This window comes from Syngnathus floridae, chromosome 9 (assembly GCF_059516105.1).
Source record: "Syngnathus floridae isolate MCC-2025c chromosome 9, RoL_Sflo_1.0, whole genome shotgun sequence".
NCBI lineage: Eukaryota > Metazoa > Chordata > Actinopteri > Syngnathiformes > Syngnathidae > Syngnathus > Syngnathus floridae.
In genome coordinates this window covers 12,461,153-12,488,680 of record NC_142421.1, presented here as the reverse complement: position 1 = coordinate 12,488,680, position 27,528 = coordinate 12,461,153, and the positions used below count along the sequence as shown (strand labels likewise).

The 27,528-nt window shown below is 46.6% G+C and overlaps 1 protein-coding gene across 1 annotated transcript; it reads left to right on the top strand.

Annotated features, from left to right (window-relative positions):
- The first annotated feature begins 1,179 nt into the window (after positions 1 to 1,179).
- Positions 1,180 to 27,122, top strand: epas1b (endothelial PAS domain protein 1b). Its single transcript, XM_088385873.1, has 16 exons — positions 1,180 to 1,528; positions 9,854 to 10,044; positions 13,729 to 13,865; positions 14,937 to 15,021; positions 15,840 to 15,961; positions 16,168 to 16,370; positions 17,578 to 17,684; positions 19,049 to 19,196; positions 19,455 to 19,654; positions 19,966 to 20,183; positions 20,274 to 20,387; positions 20,669 to 21,168; positions 21,578 to 21,656; positions 21,796 to 21,871; positions 21,936 to 22,031; positions 22,592 to 27,122. Exons 1-16 carry the CDS (start codon positions 1,503 to 1,505, stop codon positions 22,741 to 22,743), a joined length of 2,454 nt encoding a protein of 817 aa, XP_088241999.1. The 5' UTR covers positions 1,180 to 1,502; the 3' UTR covers positions 22,744 to 27,122.
- The last annotated feature ends 406 nt before the right edge of the window (positions 27,123 to 27,528 follow it).

Below are 27,528 nucleotides of genomic sequence, written 5' to 3'. Positions count from 1 at the left end.
ACTCGCTGATCTTTTGTTTTTCACTTCATGACCAAAAGTCCCAGCAAGCGTCTGGGTTTGCTTGGCAGCTGACGGTCCCGAGGACGCCATCAAGCTCCGCCCCTTTTTCTGAGAAATCGACCGGGCACCGCTGGAGGGACGCAAGATGCAACCGCCCCTCAAGCCTTGCATCGTCAGCACGCACAAACATACACGCGCACACACGCGCGAACACACGCACACACATACAGTTGAGGCGAATGGATTCAAGAGAACAAGACTGCAATGTTCAGATGTGAAAGAAGCGTTTGTTGATTTATTGTCGTTGTACTTTTTTAATACACCCAGCACAGATCCCATTTAATGTTCTTACACAGCGTGCAACATGTTTACATGCTCCTGCTATTGCTGGCGTTCCCACCTTAGCCAGCGGCCAAGATTTATATGCACAATGTATTTCTGTTTGATGCTGTATCTTATTTTCATATTTCATGCCTTTAAGCCACTTATTTTATTTTATATACAATATGAATATATCGCATAGTTACCTTTTACAGGTTTTTTTGCACCGCTCTTGTGACCTTTGATATCATCTTTTGCGTCGTATACTCCGATTGTAGCGTCTTTACATCATATTTGCTCATTTGACACCGTTTGGTGTACCATACGATGTGGATGTGAGGTGATTTTTCATTTGCTGACAAACTCCCATGACGTCACGATCAACAAACTTGTCGAGTTGTTTTTCCTGCACGCTTTTATTGATCGCCAACCGCATTTTGTAAAACTTCTGTTCCAATCACTGGCATCGTCCCCAAAAGCTCAAATCGCAAACCAAGCTGGGAGATAAAATATCCTACCGGAACAAAAAGATGCAAAGCAGATGTACTAACAACCTGACATACGCGCTCCAATTGGAGGTAGAGATAAGTCTGCCATGAAGAGGTAAAGCAGGTAATAAAGCAGGTAAAATTGGTCTTGTGTTTTTTCCTTTAATAAAAAATGCTTTTTGTGACCTTTTTAAAATATATATATAAAAACAACAACAACAACTCAAGTTTAGCCTCCTGCTACCTGTGGCTTGAAAAAGATGGAAGTGCAGGTCTTTGGAGGCAGGGCCAGCTAGATGGGGGGCGTTCCCTTCCTGTGATTTGTAGCCAATGAGCGCTGAGGAGCTGCAACTCCACTGCCAGTCGTTCGCTCCGTCAGTCAGTTTGTCAGTGGCAAAGTGCGATCAGTGGCCAAGCGTACGGACGTCAGCTTGTTTTTTCCAGCGGCCCTTGTGGAACTCCTTTGCGGGGAGAGGCTGTACAATCCTCGGCAGTGCTCCGAGATTGTACGGCTCTGCCCGGGTCCCCAAGCGAGCGTCCGTCCGTCCGTCGAACTGCTGCCGCCCGACTCACCTTCACTCTTCAGCCTGCGATCAGCACGCACTTTGTGTTCTTGCCTTGAAGTTTGTTTGTTTGTTTTTCTTTTGGTTTTGTTTGGTTGGACACTCGGGCGCAATTGTTGTCGTTAATAAGATGACAGCAGACAAGGAGAAGAAGAGGTAAGACGACATAGATTTTTTCTTTTCTTTAAAATGTTCCACTTGTAAAACGTGTTGACGGGTGTTGTTCATTTTCAAATAACCTGAGGTGGCCTTTAATGCTCGAACGTGGAGATGGAAAGTTGAAAGTGAAAGTTTTTCCAAGGCACAAAGTGAAGTTCGTTTCAAAGACCCGGCCGGCGCCGGGCACTTGATTATGTTGGGCACCTGCCCAATCCAAGCAACACGAATTTTCGGACTTTACAATCCTTGCCGTGACGTTTAATAGTAATGACGACGTAATCATTCGGTTGATTGTTTTTGTAGTTTGCAGCAGCGTTGCATCACGATGCTTATTTTACATTCAGATCTGAGTTCATTCGAATACCAAACGCAAACTCTTCTTTAGGGGGTCCAGCACTCATTTAGTATCACTTGCATTTTTCTGTTTTGAAAGCTTCTGATGCTATAGTTAATTTGATTGCTAAATGAATGTGCAAATGTGCAACCACCCCTCCATATAATCACTAAAACATTCATTTTGTCACATAGTGGCCGCAAATATACATACATACTATTTTGCTCTCTAAGATGGTGGTTGTAGTTACATTTTTTATTTAATTTCTTGATTTTTTTGTTTGTTTTAAATGTGAGGTTAAATCTCCCTTGTGGAGTAAAATAGGAAAAAGAAAAGGCTGAATAACAGCGTCTTTATGGCTTTGTGCATTTTAGATGGAATTGTTTTGAAATTATTGAAAGGTAAAGTTGACTGGTCTATTTTTAGTCAGTGTGTGTATGTGCGCGTGTGTGGTGCGCGTGTGTGTCAAACTCTTTCATGGAATAGTGATGTGGATGTTGAACCCTATCACCTGGGGAGGAAAAAAGGGATATTCAACCCTCAGAAGTGCGGCTGTTGAACCTTTGTGCGTAAACAGGGTTTGTGTGGGTGTTGAACCACTTCACTAGAAAAAAGTGTGGATGCGGACAAAAATGTGGCAATTAAAAAACGTCGAACCGTTTGAGCAGTAAACTTGTGGCTGTCGAAATGTGTGTGCGTGGGAAAATTGTGTGGATGTCGAGGCCTTTGCCTGGCAAACGCTGCGTGGCCTCCGTGTGCAGCCAATTTGCACACAAGGCTCAAGATGAACAGAAGGAACGAGGGGAAATGACAGACTTTGGTGAGGGGGCGAGCAGGCGGAAGGGGCTCGAGAGGAAGCGTCTTGATGGAATTTGTGGCTGTGATGTGCTTGCTTTTTTTCTGGTTCACTTTGTCCTGACGTCCATGACATCATCTTCATCGTCGTCGTCTTGTTGGTCGTCATCTTGGCCCTGGTCTTTGTTGTTCTTTAAAGACACACATTCACGTTGTCACTTTGTGGCGTGCATGTTGCAGCCGACTGACATCGAGCCACAAGTGTGTGTGAGCGTGCGTGTGTGTGGTGGGGGGGGGGCTGTATATAGAACAGACCAACACACACATTCTGTGGCCTGCTGCTCTTCCTCGTCGGCATCTTCGGCCATTTTAGGCAAGCTGCAGGCCAGCAAATGTGCATTCATCAGTGGACTCAGTATGCTAACTTCCAGTCGCTCCGCTAACGCTAGCAAGAGTCAAATGGTGGAAAGTTTGCTGGTGGTTTGCTGAGATGATGTGGAGTTTGACGCCCATCCAGAAAGGGCTGCCGGCTGGCCACACTTTGGCTTTGTGCTTGCGGTCAAACTGCAGGTAAACAAGCTGCCTCACCTGTCCCCACCTTTCACGAGGGAGCTTATTCTTCCCCCTGGTTGTGTCTAAAACTGCACCTACTACATCCCTCTGGTTTGAGATTTTGCAGCTTTTGACATGGTTGTCACAATATCTCGCACCTTTTGACCGAGCCTTTTGTCTTGTGTGACCTGCATCAGATTTTTTTCTGCTGTAGTTCCAATGTCTGTCGCAGGCGGTTCCGTATGTGGATCTGATTTGTAGCCCATTCTTTTGTAGTCTGGACGCTCAGCTGGCGCTCATCCGAGCTGGACGTCACATGACCATTGCCACCATACGTCTACGGTCGACTAACGCTCCCTCTGTCCGTGTATCCTTTTTGTCCGTCGCTCCCTGACTGATCGCCGCCATTTCTTGCGCTAAGCATGCCCTGCCCTGCGCGTCCTCCGGCGGCTGCAACGAGTCAGACTCCAGTCGTGCTATTTTTAACTCCTATCAAACAAATCCCTTTGGTTTCCCGCGCGTGAGTTGAACGTCAAGGTCAGAACATGAAAAGTGTCGCGTGACGCTGGTCGAGTGGCTGGAAAGTGGAGCGGGTTGACGGAAAGTTGCAATGCAGCCAGGCGAAGGTGACAGGCGGCCGATCCGGTTGGCCAACATTCAACACCGGCCTGCGTTTCGTTGTTTGACTACTCTACCATCATCAAACAATCCCAAACGAGGGACAGTTATTGCTTAAGAAACTGTCATCTGAAAAACAACTTTTGCCATGCCGGTCTGTTTGTATCTGTTCGCGTAGTAAATTACAAGATTCTCCTGGACTCTCCCTCTCTCGCGTACGTGTACACGCACGCACACTTTGAGGCTGATGTCATGTGACCTGACATGTTAATTAGCAGCCGGCCTGGACCCATTAACAAGACAGCCTCAGTCCGCGGTGGGAGATGTTGTCATGTTTTTGGCGGAACATCTTGTTACCGCGGTTACGTCACATGTTCCCCACCAGCGGGCAGAAGATTTCAATGTGCGCTCACAATCAGAAAAGGGAATAGAAATAGCGAGCCGAGCGCACTGGCCTCAAGTCAATATCTTAAACAGTGACGCGGCCTTCCCATGCCAAGGCCTCCTTTTACACAGGGCTCCATTAGCGCTAGTCGTAGCATCAATCCTTTTTTTTCCCCCTCCACATGCCTCTTGTGTGTACCTTCCAACTTTGCGCATTCTCCCATCCAGACTTTGGACACGTGTGCAACCTCGGAATGTGTGCACAGCCCCCAAAGAAGTCTGCGGCTGGCTGTAAATGACGGCCCAACGACTTTTCTGAAGCTAATCTATGTGTCGTCACCGGTGAGACGTCGATCAAAGAGCCGTGGAGCACACAAAGACAGAATCGCCAAGGATGCTACTGTGTGTGCGCCTCGGCGAAAAACCTGTTCAGTGTGTGTGTGTGTGTGTGTGTGTGTGTGTGTGTGCGCGCACATCTGACCAAGTGAATGAGTGAAAGTGAGATTGTGAGCGAGTGTGCTCGTGCATGAGTGTGTATATTGATGTCTTCTTGCTCCGCCCTCCTGGCTTCTCGCTTGGTATTCCGACTCGTTAGGCTTGCAAAGGCCACCTGTGCTCCCTTCCCTTCAACCCCCGCCTCTATCCATCACCTCTGTGCTCGCCTCAATCGCCTGGGTCCGCCGAGTAGCTTTGTTTATTTGTGTGCGCTTGTATGTGCGCACTTTTTGTCTCTTTCATAGCCTATCGCAGTCATCAGCAATCTCCTGCATCGTTCTTCTCCTGATTGAGCTCAATCTGGGGCCCCAGAGTGGAATGGCTTTTTGTCTCTGTCCCTATGTGTACTGTGTGACTGCGTGCGTGCACTGTGCGACTGCGTGCGTGTTTGTGACTGTGTGTGTGTGTGTGTGTGCGTGTGTGTGTTTCCGGAACGGCGTGTTCTATGGGATCACAGATTAGCCAAACTTGTATTGTTACGGTGTTTGTTTGTCGGACAGGCCCTCTGCTGCAGGAAGGCCAACTGTAAGCAAGGGAAGGTGTGTGCGTGCGTGTGTGTGTGTGTGTGCGTGTGCGCGCGCATGTGTGCGTGCATGTGTGCGTGCATGTGTGCGTGCATGTGTGCGCGTGTGCTCTTTGTTGTGCAATATTGCCTTTGTTTCTTTATTCACTGGGTGGCAGTCTGACGAGTGCTGCTTACTTCTGCCACAATTCAAGTACCGTAATTTCTGGACAATAAACTGTACTTGATTATACGACGCACCAGCTATAATGAGGGGAAAATCTTGTTATGTTCATACATAAACCGCACCGGACTATAAGCAGCAGGTGTTTTAATGTGTAATTATCATTTGTAAGAGAATGTACACAAAGGGGATTGTCAGAAAAGAGATGGTTCTTTGAGGACGCAAACGTTTTATTAACATAAAGTTTATGACAGAGAAGAAGAAGCTCTGCAAACATACAAACATGCATAAATCTCAGCGACGACTATAATAAACTTAATTTGCAGGGAACATTAGCAACACACAACTAATAATAAATAAAATGGGACCACTGACACGAGAAAAATTGGCAATGCGATATGAGCTACACGTAAAGCTCCGGAAGAGACGGGAGCTGGATAAAAAACTAAAAAGGGTGACGCAACAAGATGTCATCAACAATAGCCCAGTGCCCTCTAGTGGCCGGAAGTAACCGCTACAGTAGCTTCAGCAGCTCTCTTTCCTTCATTAAGAGCTGAATCTCTCCCTTCATTAAGAGCCAATCTCTCCCTTTAACTTAAAAGCGGCATCATATGCATTGCTTTTGTCCCCCCATCCCTATAATGAGGGTTCGTGAATAAAAGCTTCCTTTCTCCGGCAATGTCCGTCTTGATCTCGTTATGTCTCTTGTTCGTGTCAATTGTACGGCACTATTTGCCTGGCGGACGGACATGCGATCAACACACCACTCTTCTCCCCAGTGACCGTGTGTCTGGTCACATATTCCTACGCCCAGCAAAGCAGTACCACACAACAGCAGTCCACAACCTTTTTACTAACGTGTTTAACTGTATTAGACAGAACAAAAATCATGAAAAATACGCCTTACCGCAAAATACGGTACATTTGTTTTCTTTTGTTTTGAAAATGTGCATGAAAGGTCACCATGCTTTGCACAGCAGAAACATGAACTGCTGTAAAGGGGAAAAATTGACTATGCAAAGTATGTAACCGTATCGCTTTTGGAATCAGTCTGTCAGGCTTTGGACCCCAACAGCCATTTTGAATCCAAGGCAGTCTTGTTTTGGCATCACTTTCTGACATTTTGTTTAACTTTCTTCTCGCCCGAAAACAAGTGTGGCAACAACTTAAACACACGCACAGCTCCCTTACAAATAAATGTGTGTTCACACACATGACTTTGTAACGCAACCTTCCCGAGGCCAACCACACACACACAGCATGTGTGTGCGTGTGTGTGTGTCTCCGTGTGCGTGTGTGTGTGTGTATGTGTGTGTGTGCGCGCGCACGCGTGTTTGAATGTAAACAGCAAAGCGCTGGCTGGTGGCACCTTGCAGGTGAAAGGGCGATGATGTTTCACATGAACGGTTAACATGCATATAAGCACACGTGTGATAAAGTAAAACTGAGTGTGTGTGTGCATTGGCATTGGCATTGGCATTGGTAGGCCCTTAATGTGATTGTGTGTGACAATGAATCACTGCTTCTCAATAATATTATATTAGTGCTCTAGGAACTAGTGTTGTCACAAGAACCGATACTTTCGGTACCAATTTGGTACCAACACGCAAAAAATACGTCGATACCTGCTTTTTTGTGGTACAGAATATTTAATTTTTCACTCGGCGAGCTGTGTCAATTCTTGCCGGAACTGAAGGGCAGTATATGCATGCAAGCAGCACGGGGCAGCAGTCAACGGCGCTGAAGAAGAAGAAAACTTTCGGTCTTTCATAACAATGGCTTCAGCAAGTGGGAGTGGAAGTACAACACGCCGGCTTGTTAAGAAGCCAAGTTGCTCAAAGAGTGGTGTGTGGAAATATTTTGCATTCGAGGCGGATGCAACCGGAGCAATTATAGATTCGTCCGTTTGCTATCACTGTTGTGCCACGTTACGTTATAAATACGTCAACCGGAATATGCCTATGTGCCGTCATTTCGGCATGAGTCAGCTGGGGCGATATGGTTACCAAACATATTTAATGTCAAACACAGACAAAGTGCGCAGACAAAGGCTTAAATATGCAAAATTACACATGTTGAGGGTGTGCGCGCGAGCCATCTTGGCTAGCAGATGAATTAGTGATTTTGAAAGTACCATATTTTTCGGACTAAAAGTCGCTCCGGAATATACCTCGCATTAGCCATAAAATGCACAAAGTGAAAAAAAACATATATAAGTCGCTCTGGAGTATAAGTCGCATTTTGGGAGAAATTTATTCAACAAAATCCAACACCAAGAACAGACATGAACGAGCAACAACATGCTAAACGATACGGCATGCTAACGTGACAAACACAAACAAAGAGCTGAGAATGGGCCTGACGTAACATTGACAGTAACTAAGTAACTATAACATAAATAACACCTTTATCAACCCATCTGTGTCACTCCAAATCATTAAATTTATCGATCGTCCTTTATGTCAACAATGCCGGGTGCGCGCCGCTGACGGCTGTTGCACTTCAAATTATTCCACAGGCCCACATAACGATATATAAATTATATATCAAATAACTATTATATAAGCAATAATATTATCAAACCATCTGTGTCACTCCAAATCATTAAATCCATCGATCGTCCTTTATGTCAACAATGCCGGGTGTGCGCGGCTGACGGCGGTTGCACTTCAAAATATTCCACAGGCCCATATAATTATAAACAACAATTTTATCAAATAATCTCTGTCACTCCAAGTAATTAAATCCCGTGATCGAATCCTTTGTCCTTTATGTAAAACACCGCCGCGTATGCGCCGCGTTGCAGTTCAGATTACAGTAATCCCTTGCTACATCACGGTTCGTTTATTGCGGTGTTTATCGCGGTTTCACTTCATCGCGGATTTTTGAATTTTGAAAATTTGTGAATAATTTCACATATAAGCTCCTGAGTATAAGTCGCCCCCCCACCCAAACTATGGAAAAAAAACGTGACTTATAGTACAAAAAATACGGTAAGTGGATTCTGTTGTTTTGTTGTTTTATACCTTGGTACCGAGTTAGTATCGAGAATTGTGGAAAATCACAGGTATTGGTACCGACAACTGAATTTCTGGTATCGTGACATCCCTACTAGGAACACCCCCCCCCTCGACTCTTCACTGTGACTAGAAATAGTATAATTTGTCTGAAAAGTCGTTCTAAGTGCATAAAAATGCAACCTTGTTCATTGGTATTTACTTATTTACCAGAGGACGTGAAGGCATCTTTAGTTCCCCTCCTCACACACACACACGCATGCGCGCGCACGCACGCACGCACGACACCAGTGTCACTCCGTCACTCCCACGTTAAGCGACTCTGTTCAATTTCCATCAGCCATTTTTGTAGTTGCTAAGTCACGGGACTCCAGGAGAGTTTGCCCTGTTCATGAATGAATGAAACTTGATCAAACACTGACATTTGGTTAATGTCTTTTTGATGAAGCACTCTACGTTGTTGTCTGTCGAAGCAAGAACACGCTGATTGTCAATTTGGAATGTGCTTAAGTTCCACATCTGGCAGATAACTCGGCTCAAAGTTCATCTTGCTCTGCCTTCAACTGAATGTTGATAATTGCGCACAAAGTAGTTAGCAATGTTGTGATTTGCTGAGCTCTCCTCAGAAGGTGGAAACTCTTTAACTTGTTTTGTTCTGTATTTTTGTCCCATTTATCAGAAGGCAGTCCTTGTAAGTACCTAGCTTAAACAGCCTATTGTCTACCACCACGTAACAACAGACTGTTATTATTACTGTAAATCACTTTCACTGCAGTTAAATGTAGCTCACTGTTTGGGTTGGACGGTAGCTGTTAGCTGATGTTTTCTAGCTGACCTTTTTTTGTAGCTGAGAAACTTTATACTGATCAGAGACGGCACCGCTAACCTGTTACAATGTAAAGTGTACAAAACTGAAAAAATGTGTGTGTCAACATTCAACCTCTGAGCCCAGAATTGCCTGCGGGTAAATGTAAAACCGATTTTCACCATCGCGAGTGGGTCGGGATCAGAGCCCTGGGGTTCACCACACTCGCAAAACAGGAAGCTTTTCACCGGCTGGCTGTGCTTGCACGTGATCACTTGGTCACTTGCTAGGCTTGGAGACAGGAATTGGCCGGCTGGCGGGTGGGCACATCAGAAGAGTGGGCGGCCACACCAGGAGCCACCGCCGCCACTATCAGCGGCCCATTGTTAGGCATCCTGTGACTATGTACGTATACAATGGATGCACGCAATTAAAGCGTGATCATTGTTGCCCAGGTCCACAGGTCGTGTCCTCTCTGTCATGTGCATATCTTGATGGCGGCGGCCATGTTGCGTGTGCGGCCAGTCACAACATTGACGGCGCCACACAAAAAGATTCATTTGGATGCTTCTGACAGTTTTGAAATGCAAGAGCGAACCGTCATAACGTGTCATTGTCGGTGCTTGTGTTACTTAGGAGCAGCTCGGAGCGTCGTAAAGAGAAGTCTCGTGATGCCGCTCGCTTCCGCCGCAGTAAAGAAACAGAAGTCTTCTACGAGCTGGCTCACCAGCTCCCGCTGCCGCACAGCATCAGCACTCACCTGGACAAAGCATCCATCATGAGGCTCGCCATCAGCTTTCTGCGCACGCGACGACTCTTTGCCACAGGTACGCCTTGCAATCGTTCCAATTTGACAGGTGACAAGGCCGTTTGCCACAGGTACGCCTTGGAATCATTCCAATTTGACAGGTGACAAGGCCGTTTGTGGCTCTTGAGGGGAGGAGTCAGTTGACATCAAGCAGATAGACAGACGGGCGGACAGAGAGGCAGACTGACGGACGGAGGTCATGTTCCCGACTCCCCGATGGAATTGGAAGGTGGTGGCGAGGTTGACTCTTAACCTGAGTGGGAAAGAAAAGTGAGGCTCAAAAACGGCCAACTTTAAATCATGTAGCTTTTGTGCCAACAAAGACAGACTGTGTGGTGAAGAAAACGTCGGCTGCGTGTTTGCAATGCGTCAGGACAGGAGCGGGCGGCTATATGTGCTTACGTGAGACATATCATGGAGAATCAATTTTTTTTGCTTACTTGGAGTCTCCAAGATTGTAGAAAAGTGTCATCTATCCTTCCAGGTGTTGCAGAGATACTTTTATGATCTGTTTGGGGGCTATTTTTTACTCCGTTCAGTTTTTTCCATTTTCTGTTGTATTTTTATCTCTTACGTCACATCCTTTGGGGCAGAACTACCAAACAAGGTAATGGGTGCGGCCAAACGGTTTCGCAAATTCTTGATTAGTCTGAGAGACTTTTATAGTCCAAACAACTCAAGAATACTGAAGTTGAGAGATCAAAATGTTCCGTGGTTGGATGTATCAATCAACACAACTCATTGCCTGGTCAAATTAATTTTTTCAAGTAGTGTTTCCACATCTGTGGGCAAAGGCCTGCTTGTTGAAAGACGAGTGTTTCAGAAATCTTTTGTCAGTATAGAGAAGTATTTGCCAAAAGACTTTGTTTCGTTGATGGTTCAGTTCTTTCAATCTATGGAAACGACAGACACAGTAAAGCGGTAAGCTTGAGATGAAACAAAATATTAAACTGTATTTCACTTTCATAATATTGCGTGTCTATGCACTCTTTTTCAAAGCATCTTACTGCTGATTTTAGAGCTGTGCACTGCGTTTACACTCCTTGTGGGCATATTTTGAGTAGTTATATCAGATGAATTGCAATAATGTGTTGAATGCATCGGTTAGCTTCTCGCTAACGCTAACATTAGCTTACTGGTTAACTTGACTGCAGTGCTCTTTTACAAGACGTGTTCATAAATATTGTGAGGGGATTTATTTTGTTACGTGTTATGTGTGGTTATATGGACAAGACTTTTACTGTTCACATCTTTTAATCAATCCAGAAGTTTGCAGCGCAAGTAAACGCTACCTTGGTTAAAAAACTACAAATATGTCGACAGGAAAGGGAGGTGCACATCTTGCCAGCTGGAGGGAGTGGGGTGTGAAGTATCTCATTTGCATTTAAAGAGACCGCACCAAAACGGCTTGCTCTCAGCTGCACTTAAGAACAAGTATAAAAGAGGAACCTGTGATGCTTTCAAAACGAGGAATTCAGACACAAGCATTGCTGGTCCACTTTATATAGACCACAACTGAATGAGTAAAACCTAAAACAGAAGTATTTACAAACATGCTTTAAGTGCCCCGTCACGTTTTGTGCATCACCCATTTGCATTGAATTCACAGCAAAGGTTGTGAAAGGAGTGACGTGCAAAAGATCGGAAGAAATGTCATTGGAGCCATGCTTAGGACTCTTACACGTACACGTGGGGCTTACGCTTGCCCGTGGGACGGACGCGCGCACACGCACGCAATTTGTCAGCCACCAAGTCGCCACTTCTTCGTCCTGTGTGTTATTTTGATTCCTAAACTGGATCAAAACGAGCGCTATTGTTCTCACATTCCTGAAGGCGTCAGCGTGGACGTCCAGCGGAGCTTTATTTTGAGTTGTCTGCTTCGTTTCATTTTACGTGGTGATAGTTTTGATGCCAAACCAATTAAATGTATGCGTTGGCCGCTTCACCTGTGTGGATTCAATCAGTCTTTGCCTTGGCCTCCACAAACGGAAGTTAAATTATTTCAAGTTGCAAGTGGTCTTAAATGTAGATTTTGCTAAATGAATGCATTCTTGTTCGAATGCATTGTCCTGCGTCTTTGCTGGGGTTTTTCTTACATCAATTGGACCACGTGGCAAGTGGACTTACTTGTTTTGTCTACTATCAATCAGGTGCATAAATACTGTTGTCATCGTTTTGGTGCTTTAACTGCAGACCTGAAGGTTGAATTTGAGGGGATTTCCCCTCAAATCAGGTCATCAGGGGGAATGTGGTGGCTGGAAGGGGGAATAAGAGAGGGCAGGGCGGGCAGAAAGTGCAGGCGAGGACACTGCCAGATGAGTGTTGCGATTAAAAAGTGAGCGAGATCCAACGAGAGATTGGCGAGGAAGTGGAGGACTCTGCCCAACGGCAGACGACTGCTGGCATTATTGCACTTAGCCATAACAGCCCCGCGACGTGGCGCCAACATGCTAACACGCACGCGCACACTGCATACTGGACTTGTAGTTGTTATCATTTACTCCCATATTTCCAGACCATTTGCTCATCTTTTTGCTTTTGCTGTAACGTATCGCACTGAAAAAAAATATAACTTCAATGTCAAATGTGGAACTACATATTCATTATGAAGCTCGACTAGGCTAGGCTAGGCCGTTGCCGTGTGCCTCAAAAGATGACAGACAGCAGCACACTGGTCTCACTGGTCAATGTTGGTGGACAAAGACTTGTCTTAAACTCCGTCAAGATGTCGTCAAGCGTGTCCCGTCTCGGATTGGACATGGAACCGCTAAGTGATCACGTGATGTGCTCCTGCCAACCATTGTGGTCCAAGCGAGACACTTACGCAACCCAAGAGCAACAGAGAGGAAATGTGAAAGCAGGCTCCAAATGTCCACTAATCACGGCAAAGAATGTAGGCTAAAGGTGCCTGCTGCCTGCCCGCTGGCCGGACCGGACCCAGAGTCTCCCCCGTGGCAAAGCTCTTGGACTCCCCCGCCATGAGGGGGGGGGGGGGGGGACGTCAAACACCATCTGAGTCTGTCCGAGTCCCCACTGGCTATGCTGGAAGCTTTGAGAAGCCAAAAGTCTTATCGAAGGGAAGCACTGGAGGAACTGCGATCTTCCCCTCGAACAAATGCCCCCGCCCTCATCCGTTGTACAACATCAAATTTCCTTTTGGCGTTTCCAGGGAGACAACTTGAAGCACAACATAATTACGAAATGGATATTATTTGAACTGATCGAAATATGCAATTTGATAAACAAAGTAAGACTTCCTGTTTCTTTCCCGGCATGGGAAATGCATTCTACGCCAGCCGGTGGGATGCGGACTGAGTGTTGGAGGCAGAAAAGTTAGCTTCCCTGTCCGTTTTAGATTTGCAAGTGGCAACTTTCGACATGCGATATTTTGTGTTCTCTTCAAACCGAACGTGAGTCTTCACGGGCACATCCATACCAGACAACAAATTCTGAGAAGCAGCCGACTTCACTTTGTCAGGGCATACAGTCACCTAAGCATATTATTATATATTATTCTCATTATTATAGCAAATGGCCCTGAGCAATAAGAGCTACTTTGACAAATTGTAGCTAATATGTTGCTTCTCCTCACAGGCTGGTTGTGATTTCAAATGTTCCCACGTGAACATGCATTTGTTTTGATCTGAAGCGAGGAGGATAACTGCAGCTCGTTTCTAACCCACGCGCGTGTGTCCGCCCTCAGGCTGCAATGGCAGCGATGACGAACAGATGAGCAGCTTGTACCTCAAGTCTCTGGAGGGCTTCATCACCGTGGTAACGTCGGACGGCGACATGATCTTCCTGTCGGAGAACATCAACAAGTTTGTGGGCCTCACGCAGGTACGCGCTCGCATACACGCGCCACCGTCAGGTGGAAATACCACTTTATTGAAGCACCTCAGCGTGCTTCCATCGATCTCATGAATCCTCAAACTACAAAATGCTTAATTCAGTGTCGTGCAAAAGGATGCCGTCCATTTATTTTCCTAAATCTGTACTTTTATTCCTGCTAACTAGGAAATATTATACGTTCTAATAGTACGATTATTTGTTCTTTTGACAAAACCTCGAGACTGACGGTAATCGAAAATTAAGAGTATCTGTTGAATGCATATATGGCTAATGTAATACTTTTCAGTATGGATTCCATCCATTTTGCAAAGACTCCCAGTGAACACAGAATGTCTCCTCCCTCGGTGATCTGTTTACCCCCCCAAAATGAAAAATTGCGCCTGTTTTAGGCCAACTAAATTTAATTTGGCTCGTATCCTAACGCGTTTACGTGTATCTTAAAAGTCTAGTTGAGTAAATAATCCGATTTCGTCTTAACAGCAGACAGATTAGCGCCTTTATACATTTAAGAGCTGAGCAAGCATCATAGTCATGGCCCAACCGTTTTTTGGTGGCTGTGGCAAACAATTCTCGTTTGGGTTTGTTTGTTCATTTGTTTGTTTTGTAAATGTCGTTTCACATCATTAATGTTTTATGCCACCTTGGTTATCTTTGTTTGGGTGTCTCTTCTCCAGACAGAGCCATGCTTGAGGTCCAAATGCCGATGAGGCCATCATGGTAGACAGTCAAAAGAGCGCAATCCACTTATTTTTGGGCAGTCCAACACAAACGCCAGGTCATAATGATAAGCACTCGAAATGCACTCCTGGCCTAACGGTGCGCCACGGTCAACCTCATGACACCGGCTTTTAGCTGCTCGCAACGGTCAAGACATGCCATTGTTGTGACACTTTTTTTGCCGTCAGCTGTTGAGGATCCAAAATGTCTGCCGCATCCTGCCCATCCCCTTGAGATCGCAGTTCCCTTTGGTGTATTGCAACAACGGAGTGAGGCGCCCTCTCGCGGCAAGCTCTGTCACACTCTCTGACGGTGGTGTGTTTCTCTTGTGGTGGTTGTCAGGTGGAGTTGACTGGCCAAAGCATCTTTGACTTTACGCACCCATGTGACCACGAGGAGATCAGGGAGAACCTCAGCCTAAAGACAAGTCAGTGAGACCTCACACCCACGCACGCACGCACGCATGCATGCATGCAACACACACTCCGCCTCATCATATATACCGACATCATCATATTGCATGGCAGCTCACCGGGGCAACTTCAAATGTGCCCATGGGTCAAAAGGAAAAAAACACGAGTTACGTAAGCTATCTCACGAGAGCGTCGTGCCAATGCAGGCTCAGAGGTCATGTCAACAGCAGAGCGCGTGTGTGTGTGCGTGCGTGCGTACGTGTGCGTGTGTGTGTATGTTTGTGTGCGCATGTACGTGTGTATGCGTGTGCGCAAGTCTGAAAGTAAGCCACACACACACACACACACGACACTGCACACACAGTCGATGGGACTTATCAGCAGCGCAAGCGAAGCAATCTGGTTTGTTTCAGTTCTTTTCCTTCTCTCGCTCACACTCAAAACTTTCACACACTTGCAGAGGAATGATGCTCTTCAGACAATAGATTACTAAAAGTCCAAGAAGATGAAAATGAAGCTTTTTTTGTTTGATTGGTGCGCTGTCACTACGAGTGCCTCGGCCTACAACTTGTTTTCTCATTTCTTGCCTTCTTATTGTTCTGTACACCAAGAAAATGTCAACATTTGGTGGTCATGATTTGTGTGTGGAGGTTTTTTTAGGCAACTGGATTAGGAGTTGTTTACCTTATCTTTTACAATGAATGCACTCAACTTCTAATTTTATTTGAAGGCCATAGCAAGTAGCCCTCAACAAAGTTATTCATTGACAGACTGACTCGACTTCTTCTGCTTTCTTCAATTTTGTTTAATTCATTTGTTTGTTTGTTTCCAGGCGGCAGCGTCTTCGGGAAGCAGAGCAAAGAGCAAAGCACCGAGCGAGATTTCTTTATGCGGATGAAATGCACAGTGACCAACAGGGGGCGCACCGTCAACCTCAAGTCAGCCAGCTGGAAGGTGAGAGCATAGATAGACAGCATAGCAAGGTGCCAGCTGAGTCTGGCATCAAGCCGGCACGAATGGCAAGTAGCGAACTTGCAACATTAAGCGCTAAGCATGGCCTCACGTGCGAAGTCCCCCCCCTCGAGGAAAGAAGAGGAAGACACGCCCGGCCAAATCAAAGCGCTTTGCGAGTGACTCCATCTTTTTGTTGTTGTCGGCAGGTGCTGCACTGCACAGGCCAGCTGAAGATGTACACGGGCGCCCCGCAGCGTTCGGCGTGCGCATTCAAGGAGCCGGCACTCACCTGCACGCTTCTCATGTGCCGACCCGTCCTCCATCCGGCCAACATGGAGGCACCGCTCGACAGCAGGACCTTCCTGAGCCGACACGGCATGGACATGAAGTTCACCTATTGCGATGACAGGTGCGCGCTGCTGGCGACTTTATTGCTTCAATGTCCACAACTGTGTTGACAAACTCCGAATAAGACTCCGTTTTCTTTCTTTCTTTCCCCTGGTGCGCGCATGGAGGCATTTATTTGGCATTTGTTTTTTGTGGATGTCACGTCGGTCGGTGGCTCCCGCTGACTCAAACGGAAGGAGGGTGTTTGTTTATTTGATGGAGGGAGGCATCCACTTGAGGTGCAGCCCTTCAAAAGTGACAGTGGGTGTCTAAAGCAAGGCCGATTGGGCAGAGCAAAGCATAACGGAAAAGACATTGTGGAAGCCTTTCTCATTTATTTGGGAAGAGGTGTTTATTTTTTGTCATCCACCTTGATGTTGTATCTCTGTGGCAACAGTGGACGTGATTTTTTCCCCTCATTGCTGGCACACACACACACACACACACACACACACACTCTGATTGGAGTTACACAAGCTTGTGCATGCCGTCTTCTAATCTTTTCAAGTTGCTCATGCAGGACAAAGGTTTCTTCTGGGCGAGAATGTGTGTGTGCGTGTGTTTGCGTGACTCCGCTACAAACAAGGGCCCATTTTTCTTTTCAGATCATTTTTGGGGAGGTTGATAGTAGCCCAAATCCTGGGTCCAATTACGTGAATGAGGTTATTGAAGGTTCCGGCGCTCTTTACAGGACACACATGCACGCGCACACACACACACACACACACACACACACACACACACACACACACACACACACACACAAACACAAGGTCTCGCTGGATGAAAAGTGCTTCCTGACAAAAAGATGTGCGTCATCAGCAAGCAAGTTTATGGATAGCGGCATTTGTCTATGTGCTGAGTTAGGTGCTGCTGTTTTGTCTAGCCATAGTGAAAACCTGCCAAGAATTGCCGCTTCCCCTAAATGGGCTTGGCTTGAACTGAATTTGGAATGTGCGTGTGTGTGCATGTGTGTGTGCATGTGTGTGTGCGTGTGTGTGTGTGCGTGTGCGTGTGCGTGTGCGTGTGCGTGTGTGTGTGTGTGTGTGTGTGTGTGTGTGTGTGTGTGTGTCTGTGTGTCTGTGTGTCTGTGTGTCTGTGTGTGTGCGTGTGTGCGTGTGTGCGTGTGTGCGTGTGTGCGTGCGTGCGTGCGTGCGTGCGCGCGTGCGTGCGTGCGCGCGCGCGCATGTGTTTGTGTGCGTGTGCGCGCGTGCATACATGTTTTACAGGGTAACCGAGTTAATGGGCTACTCCCCCAATGATCTGCTGGGTCGCTCCGTCTACGACTTCTATCACGCTCTGGACTCAGACAGCGTCAGCAAGAGCCACCACAACTGTAAGACGTACACATGCACACACATTCTCCGAGCTTTGTGTTCCTTGTTGAGTGCATGCTAACTTAGAGGCTAAGCCAGGGGTCCGGAACCTTTTTGACTCATAGAGCCATGAAAGCAAAATATTTAAAAATTTATTTCAGTAAGACCCATATATTTATTTGTATATATATTTATTTATATTTATGTGTGACTATAATAAGCCTCTGAATTTATTCTTTTAAATAATGTTGTTATAATACTCACCATTAATGTGACTTCTGGTCCTGCATGGATTTTCTGATTCCTTTGTAGTCTGGTTGGTACTTGGTGAGGGTAAGCTTCATGCAAGCGTTGAGGCTTTCATCCGTTAAACGTGATCGTGGGTTGGACTTGATGTTTATAAGATGTGAAAATGACTTTAGCGTACTCGCCATCTGTGAATGGTTTTCCGTTCCTGGCTATTGCTAAGGATCCATCATAACTAGCGGAATTATAGTCACCTTGCCGTGTGCATACGCGGAGTTGCTGCTGGCTAACTTGCACCCTGCTCAGTAGCTCTTGGCAGGCTTTCTTCCTGCTGTCTCCCGCAGGGTATTTTGATGGAAAGGTAGCATGGCGTGTGTCGATGTGCGGCTTTACATTCGACCGGTTCATCGATGCAATTTTGTCATTGCAAATTAGGCGCACCACAGAACCTGCTCGCTCCACAAAGGCGAATTCTTCAGTCCATTCGTCCTGAAATCTATGATACTCATCATCTTTTTTTCTTTTCACCATCTTCTTCATCGAAGGGTTAGCTTATCTGAAAAGCCGAAATCTGCAGTTGCAATCATCAAATGAGCCAGACCTGCCTCGCGAGCCATTGGTTCCCGACCCCTGGGCCGTGGATTCTGTTGAACTCCCTCCTCCCCTTCCTCATTGTCATCGTGGTCCTCCCCCTGCCCCTCATGGTCGGTCAACGACCCGGTGCCTCTCAAGGCTGCTTCCTTCCCACACCTCAAGCGAATACTGCAAGGAATGTCCCGCTCTTTATTTGTCACCAGACCGAGCTTGCACTTTAGCCAGAACGCCCGAGATCAACGCAATCGCCCAAATTTCCATCGTTAAAGAGTTGAAGCTGTAAAGTATCCCTGATCAATGCACTTACCAAAACAAAGTCAATTGTTGACTGCCTGAAAGCAAGTGAGTGAGCTTGCTTGTGTGCATTGGCGACGGTGGCTCTCCTTTCCCACGCAGGAGGCCATCCCAGCGAGTAAGCAGCCTGTCAAAATGGCCCGATTCGCTTCCTGCCAAAAACTGTGCAACGTGCAGGGCTGCAACAGGAAATAAGGACTTGGACGGTGTCTAATTCAAGCCGGCTTTGGTGTGATTGTGATTTTGTTAGTATGCAGCAAAGGGCAGGCTGTGAGCAGCCGGTACCGCATGCTGGCCAAGAGCGGCGGCTTTGTGTGGGTGGAGACGCAGGGCACCGTCATCTACAACGGCCGAAACGCGCAGCCCCAGTGCATCGTCTGCGTCAACTACGTGCTCAGGTGAGACGCCGGCGAATGACCGCCCGCTGGAAAATGTGTTGAACGTCAAATTGCCAACGTGCTCACCGTTCAATATCCTCCGACGTTTATCGTCTTCTGCCAAAGCAGACAGATTTTTATAGCTGTCTTTTGCCAGTCCATTTTGTAAAAACCGAGCAATGAGATGACGGACCCAAACCACTGCTGAGGGAAATTTGCTGGTTTCGGGAACAATCCAGGCTGGCCATATAACAATTGTGTCTCTCTCCACTTGGCCAGTGACATTGAGGAAAAGAGCACCATCTTCTCCCTGGAGCAGACAGAGTCGCTGTTCAAGCCCCGACAGGCCGGCGGCTTCTTCACGGGGGAGACCGGGGGCGAGGCGGGCGAGGCGCTCTTCGGCAAGCTCAAAGAGGAACCCGAGGACCTGACCCAGCTGGCACCCACGCCCGGAGACACCATCATCAGCCTCGATTTCGGTGCGACTTGTACCTTCTATACCTCAAGTAGGAAACTGGCAGATAGCCCCGCTCACGATAGCCCATCTCATGTCCTACGTCAAGTTGGCGACAGAGCCGCTTTATAATTGCAGCCTGTGGATGATAGCAGACCAAAATATGATCCGTTAACTTAATAATGACTGTATTGTGAAATCTAGCTAAGGAGTGGAAATTTCCGGAAATGGTCTTTAAAATTCAGAATTTAAATCCCAAGGTTGTTTTGCATAAAGACCGAACGGGAAGACCGGCCCAGCGTTTTTTGTTGTCAAACTGCCAATTGCGTGTGATAGGCCACCCTCAATTCGAGGAGCCGTCCCAGCATACATCAGTGGCGTACAGCAAGCTCCCCCCAGCCTCTGCACCCATCCCGGGACCTTCATCCTGGGCCGCCGAGACCCTAACACCGCTTCCACCAGCTCGCGACGCGTCCAAGGTGGGCACCACGTTCACGGTCCAGCAGACGCCACCTTCCTGCAGCGCCACTCCGAGTCTGAGCAGCTGCTCCACGGTGAGGGGGGCGTGCCAGGGGAGCCGACCCAGTGCCGGCAGGACTGACCAACCTAACCAACTTGTGGTTCGGCTTTGTGCCGGGCCTCAGCCCAGCAGCCCCGGCGACTACTCCAGCACTACCGACGGAGACCTGAAGGTAGAGCTCACGGAGAGGCTCTTCGCTTTGGACACCGCCGAGTGTGACGGTGCCACAAACGCTGAGGTAAGGTGGATGGACATTGTTCTCCCGTAACAAACAAAAGACAAAGAAGCCTCCAAGAAGTATTATTATTATTCTAGTTAGTACAATTATTATTATTATCAGTCATCATCGTTTTACTTTGTCCTAATATTGCGCAAAACCACAAGGCCCTAAGGGTCCTTTTGATCTGTTTGTAAAACATTGTTGATGAATATTTTCCTCGTATGAAAATGTCATGGCAGCGCCTTGCCTTTCCTGACAAGGCGACCTTCATTTGACTGGCTGGCTTTTTGTTCCTTCAGAGGGACTTGAGCGACTTTGACCTGGAGACGTTGGCTCCGTACATCCCCATGGACGGAGAGGACTTCGAGCTCAGTCCCATCATCCCTGAGGCCGAGCCCCTGAAGAAGGGCGATGCCACTTTCCCCCCCTCCCAGCAGCAGAGTTTCAGCAACATTGCCAGCCTCTTCCAGCCCCTCTCCCCGCCCCCTCATCGGCAAGGCCGCTACCGTCCACCGCCCGCCTCTGCCTGGGCTCCAGGCGAGGGGTGCGCCCACAGGCGGGGGGCACTGGACCCAAGGGCCAGGAGGTCGTACATGATGGGCCGCGTGCAGAACCCACCCTACCGAGCCCCCGCTAGCACCCCTCTATCCTCGATGGGGGGCATTCAGAACCTGCAGTGGCCCCCGGACCCGCTGTTGACGTACGGGCAACAGGCTGCCGGTGAGGCCTACGCGACAGCCGAGCGGCGGTGGCCGCCTTGCCGGCAGGACCTGCTACGCAGCGTCATGAGCAAAGAAAGGTAACTAGCTTGTTTGTTGTTTTTCATACCTGCACTGTGAAGCGCTGTCCGTCCAGTGAGTCCTGAAGCATCAAGCAGCTTCTCATATTGCCTGAAACACCGAACGACTCAGCCCGCTGCCATTTTGTCGGCCGTCACATTGTTTAGAAGTCCAAACTGGTCCTCTCACATTCGAGCGGAAATACTGCAGTTTCAAATTAGGCAAAGACCAGAAAATGAGCCAAAACCTTGCCTGGATTTCTGGATCTGAGTGTACTTTCTTAGTCTCAAGAGTCCGACCTTAACTTTATTTTTCTTGTTTTGTAACCAACTGGTAAAAATTTTGTCCAGACAGTATTTAATGATTTTGCGTGTTGTTTAGCATCATCGTAGAGAAATTAAAAAGTTTTGTGTATGCGTATGTGTGTAGGTGCTCTGAGGACTTTGTCCGCAATAACAGAGACATGAGTCCAGCCAGCAGCATCAAGCGGTCCTTCAGTCAAATGTCGGTGAGTTAAAGAAAAAAAAATAGCTGGACATTCAAAAAGTGGGACATTTTTGGGGTACAAAGATTGAGAAGATGCGCAAAAAGCAGGAGCGACCTCTTTATGACCCAATACTTTTGCCATTGGCGTGTGTGTTGAGCAGGGCGATATCAAGACGTCAGAAAGCATCTGGAAAAAGATGAGAGGCGAGCTGGGAAGTGGAGTGCCGTCTGTGCCTGGTACGAATCTGCCGTCTGTTGCCATTTGATGAAACTTTAACTTTGAACATTCTTGCCCCGCTAGAGCTTGGGCTGGGCAAGATGTTGCCTGGCAACAGGACTCCGCACTGCAACATTTTGCAGCAGAGCTGGAAGTCTGACTTCCCGGGAAACATGACAGGTGAGGTGGCATACGGCTCACTTGCCGCACCACACGGGGTGAGGCAGGAAGGATACGGTGGCCACAAAGGGACAAAAATATTTGGAAAAGATGTCTCACGCCATGACAAAAGCCACAGTTGACTCGAGCATAGTCATTTATTCAAGTCTTCATATGGTGGCACACACAAAAACAAATCATAAATAAAAAAATAATTGCCCATTAAAGTATACAAAAATCAACATTTAATATTATATCTAATAATATTTCATCTTTCATTTAATATTTCATGACATGTAAAAGTTCATATGAGCTGTTTTTATACATAACATTGGATGAAAATACTGTGAAAGAATACTAAACTGGAACCTTCAGAAGAAGTGCGAGTTTCCACAGTATCCAGCCATTATCTGAACGGTGTTTTAGGAATAATCAAATGTAGTTTAGAACAACCCCCCCCAAAAAAAATCACAAAATGAACCAAGTTTGTATACTTTGAAACCAAACAAATCATTACGAGATGTTTTGCTGAGGAATTTCTTTTGAAAAGCGCCATGTGACCTTGTGGTGTTGCATGGCAGGTGCGGCTGGTCGCCTGCTGTGCTCGTCAGCCGAGCGCACCTTCCTGCCCGAGTTGACCCGCTTTGACTGCGAGGTCAACGTGCCACTGCCTGGCAACCTGCACCTCCTCCAAGGCTGCGACCTGCTGCGAGCCTTGGACCAGGCCACCTAGAAGTCGCCCGGCGGAGCTCCGCGGGGACTCTTGGCCCAGCCCGACCCGACTGCCGCCGCCTTCGTGCTAAGCTAACTCAGCATTCGGCCTTCTTTATAGTTGTCCGGTTGGGACGCTGTAAAACGCGACCCGTGGCCATTCTGTCTGTCCTTGCTGGACTTAGAGCCCATCGTCCTCACGCGAGAGATGCCGCACAAGCCTACTCGCATTTTTAGGACCACTTTGTAAAAAAACTTGAGCCAAAATTGCGATGAAAAAAACAAACAAAAGGCAAGCACAGCCAAGTCTGGAAAATACTTGCTCAAAGCATTTCAGGTCTCAATCAATCTCAACGCAAATTGAGCCAAAATGTCAACGTGATAAAAAGAAAAGGCTTTATTCTCGAGCTGCAACTAAAGATTGCTTTAATAATTGATGAATGTGTTGGGAGCTTCTCTCAATTCAGTAATTGGAATTTTGAAAACATTGAAAACAGGAAATGCAGACAACAATGGATTGGCAATCACTTGCTGGCTTGGTCTGCAGCAGCCGGCCATCCAGCTAGCCAGCCAGCTAGCCGGCCGGCCAGCCAGGATCTGACCGCCTTTTTCCCACTAGGGTTGCGGCTGCTCTGTAACATTCATGAGAAAATGGGCAAAAATGTTGAGCAAAGCCAATGGGCGCAAATGTGCAGTTTTGATTCAACAAAGAGAAGCGTCCGTACTTCATGCTAGACTACCCAAATTAGAGAATATTTACTGACGCTTCCAGAATTTCTTTTTTACAAAAATTTACCCCAATTAGCAAAATTGATGATGATTACAATTTTGCATCGCAAACCAATTTTTTTTTTTTTTTTGCTGTAAATTTCAAACAAAAGTTTTAGAATCCACTCGTTTTTTTTTTTTTTTCAGGTGTCGCGCAGTACTCGAACTTTGATATGCTCCACTTGTATTGTTTTTGCGTAACCAATCACAAGATTTTGACTTTTTCTTGTAACAGCCTTGTCGTGCGCTGCTCATGTCACGATGCGAAGGCTTGGCCTGGCTTGGCCTGGCTTGGCCTGGCTTGGCCTGGCCTGGCTTGGCTTGGCTTGGCTTGGCGTGGCCTGGCCTGGCCTGGCCTGGCCTGGCCTGGCCTGGCGTGGCGTGGCGTGGCGTGGCGTGGCGTGGCGCGGCGCGGCGTGGCGCGGCGCGGCGTGGCGTGGCTAGTCGCCACAGGAGGATTACAGCCACATTGGGGGACAAAAAAATCATACCATTGCATGTAACAGCATCATTACTCTTTCGGAAGAAAAAAAGGTCTTCTTTGTTGCCAAAATGCATGTATTGTTCAAAGAGCACATTTGCACCATGTAACAGTTTTCTCTCTTTATTCTTATAAAAATAATGCTATATTATTCTAATATTTTTGTCTGTATAAATTAACACTTTATTCTCACTCTATAATCATCCTATTATAATTTCATTTGTTAACTTTCCCCCCTCATATTTATTCTCCAGTAGTACAAATTCAAGATGAAATGAAGGTCCTTCTTTCTTTTAAAATGACATCTTCAAATGACTAGCCAGTATTTATTTCAAAATTACAGCTCAAGTGATGTCAAGTTTGACCTTTGAGTAAATTGTTGAAGACTTGCCACTTTTTAAGGACGATGACCTTTTTTTAATTCTATTCCAAACTTAATGCTCTTAATCTGAAAATGTTGCGCTTAAAATTGCACATAATAATAGTAATATATTTTGATTTAATTCTTGTGTGATTCCCACTTTGGTCTCGTAAAACAAATAATTGATTTTTGTCAGATTTGATTCTTGTAAAATTCAGAAATATCATTTTTTTCATAAACATTGTTTTGTTTCCTCCATTGTCCTGAAATTGCTTCTTGATTTCAGTAAGCTGGAAACTGCCACGATGAGGAGTTTATTCTTGATAAATCTGTGTGTTTCTTTGTAAAATGGCAACGTTACGATTGAAATATTTTGACTTTATGAGAGTAATATGGCAAGTTATTTCATGTGCAAGACTCGTGATTTTTTTTTTCTCCCTCTTCCCGGTTTATTGTATTTTCCCCTTGTCAAATTCCAACTTGATCGTATTTTGCCGTGGAGTGCCAATTTGGAAAGTGTCCTAATTATTCTGACTTTGATCGGTTAAATTCTGACCTTTTATCTGGTGACTGCAACTTTATGTTCATGATGTCTGTATTTTGACCCGGTTGAGTTCTTTTATTTGTGATTCTGAGACTCTTGAAATGTTTTTTGTTTTTGTTTCAGCTTTATTATTGTGCCGTTTTTACTGATAATGTTTTTGTTGTTGTTTGCCGTTCGATGTGGCCCTAATCCTCCTTGGTAAGGGTGGCGGTGGGTGGGGAGGGGTCATTCCGACCGGCGCCGCTGGACAACGAGGTCTTCCTTGTTCCTCTGCTCTTTTTAAAAGGGGTTAAAGTCAACCCTGCCCCAGACATGTTGATCAAAAGTTGCCTTTCTCACTCCCAGCCTATTTATGTATGCATCTGCAGAATGCTCCATAAACACCTCTGGCCAAATGATGTCACAACTTGAGCTATGCACACGTGCCCAGCGTACATTTGGAATGTTGACAGTGGACTCGTAGTGTCCATGTCTCCTGGTACGTGGTCCTCACCGCCACTGCTGCGCTTGGCTGGCCAGTAGCTGTCCTTCCTTCCTTCCTTCCTTCCTTCCTTCCTTCCTTCCTTCCTTCCTTCCTTCCTTCCTTCCTTCCTTCCTTCCTTCCTTCCTTCCTTCCTGCCTTCCTTCTTTCCTGCCTTCCTTCCTTCCTGCCTTCCTTCCTGCCTTCCGTCCTTCCTTCTTTTCTTCTTTTCTTCTTTTCTTTCCTTCCTTCCTTCCTGCCTTCCTTCCTTCCTGCCTTCCTGCCTTCCTTCCTTCCTTCCTTCCTTCCTTCCTTCCCTCCTTCCTTCCTTCCTTCCTTCCTTCCTTCCTTCCTTCCTTCCTTCCTTCCCCTTCCTTCCTTCCTTCCCCTTCCTTCCTTCCTTCCCCTTCCTTCCTTCATTCCCTCCTTCCTTCCTTCCTTCCTTCCTTCCTTCCTTCCTTCCTTCCTTCCTTTCTTCCTTTCCTTCCTTCCTTCCTTCCTTCCTTCGTGCCTTTCTGCCTTTCTGCTTTGCCTTCCTGCCTTGCCTTCCTGCCTTACTTACATACTTCCTTCTTGTTTGGGCTTTACAGAGCAAGATTAAAAGTTGTTTTCACGTCTGCGATATGTAGCATTTTTGATATTGTACACCAGCCATCGTGGTTTCCCGTCGAGTGTTTAAGGCCAGCACAAGTGTAGAATGCGACACGCTGCGTTTGATTTGAATTTGTAGCAATGAGCATTTAGTGCTCGTTGCGTCGTCATGCTGATATTTTGCCAAAGCTTCGTTTGGTTTCTGCCCAAATGTGCCTTAGTCTCATCCAGCCCTTCATTTTGTGCCTTCTAGCGAGAAGACATTCTCGCCCACATGGGTTAATCCCGACTGGAACCCGTCCCGTGCATTCTACTCCACTAAACCCCCGATTACAAACGCCACTGAAAGTGTCGCGCATGCCACCTATCAAAAGACCTCAGAGCCCTTCATGGGGCCGAGTTCTTTTGAGAACCCGCCTTTGTAAAAAGCGGGCAGTTGCCACGAGAACCAACATTGACTCAAAAGACTGATTAGAAGCACCAGGTGTTGATGGCTCAGACTAGGTAGTTTAGGTAGTTACTGTTTCGTTTGTTTTTGTTTGCCAATCAAAGCCCTGACAGTCTGTCAATCCAAGTGAAGCTCCCCCGCAGGTTTGAAGTAGAACTTTATTGTATTGCAGACAAAACGCTCAAAGGTGTCAACGGGGGATTTTGTTTGATTTGAAAATTGGGATTGGTAAGCAACGTTTCTGTAATGATTTGACATTGCGCTAGTCGGCGTCAGCCGAACTGTATAAACGTATGTGGTTGGTGAACATAAGCGGCCGTAGCGTAGGACTTGATTCGGCTTTGAAAAAAAGTAAAGGAAAGAAGTGTCCCTCTGGGGACGCTAAGGCCGGCGGAAGCAGCGCTCACGTAGTCACCAGCGTTAGCATTGAACGTGGCAGCACCGTTCCACATTGGTTCAATTGCGAAGTAGGAGATCCCCGAATGTTTGGTCGTGGGACGCGGATATCAGCATGTTGTGCATTTTTGTGTCGAGAAACAGGGTTTTAGTTTTTCACTTTGGGATCCGCTTTCAATTTTTATTTAGTTGACTGAGCCCATTCTGCTTTTTGCTCGAAATGCTATCATGCTACACATGACATTGTACACGCAGCATCTCGTCATTGTTATTACGGCGAATGGAACCCACTCAAAAATTACTTTTCTGCACTGATACGTGATCTCATTATTAAAGCATATTCTTGACCTGACTGGCCTGGTTTTGTTCTCATCTGAACAAGTGGGCTGATCCTGCCAGTAGTAGTAGTCTTTTTTTTTTCTTTTTCAGAAGAGGAACTCTATCAGTGGATCAATGCTGAATCCTTGCAGGGAAGATGCTTTTGTAGACTTCAGAATTCATCAGTGGAAGCGTGATGACACGATGAGCGGTCATCATGCAGAAGCTCGTGTGTGTGTTTTGCTTCAGAAACTGAGCCCTCCGTTCTTTCACATACGTCGTCGGCCTTGCCATCGCTTTGCTGGAGGGTCGTCTTGGCACAGCTCTGGACTTGTTTACAAATTCCAGTCTGGCCTTTCACTTGCTTTTGCGTCTTGTGGCGTGGCCTGCGCATTGCTTTCCTCAACGTGGACTGGAATTAGCACCTGAGCAACTGAAAA

Bases quoted from the DNA above. Each gene is read 5' to 3' on its own strand.
- epas1b (XM_088385873.1), top strand. From the start codon at position 1,503: ATGACAGCAGACAAGGAGAAGAAGAG. The intron at 20,184-20,273 runs GTGAGGGGGGCG...GCCGGGCCTCAG, and splicing joins GTCTGAGCAGCTGCTCCACG to CCCAGCAGCCCCGGCGACTA. The intron at 21,169-21,577 runs GTAACTAGCTTG...GTATGTGTGTAG, and splicing joins AGCGTCATGAGCAAAGAAAG to GTGCTCTGAGGACTTTGTCC.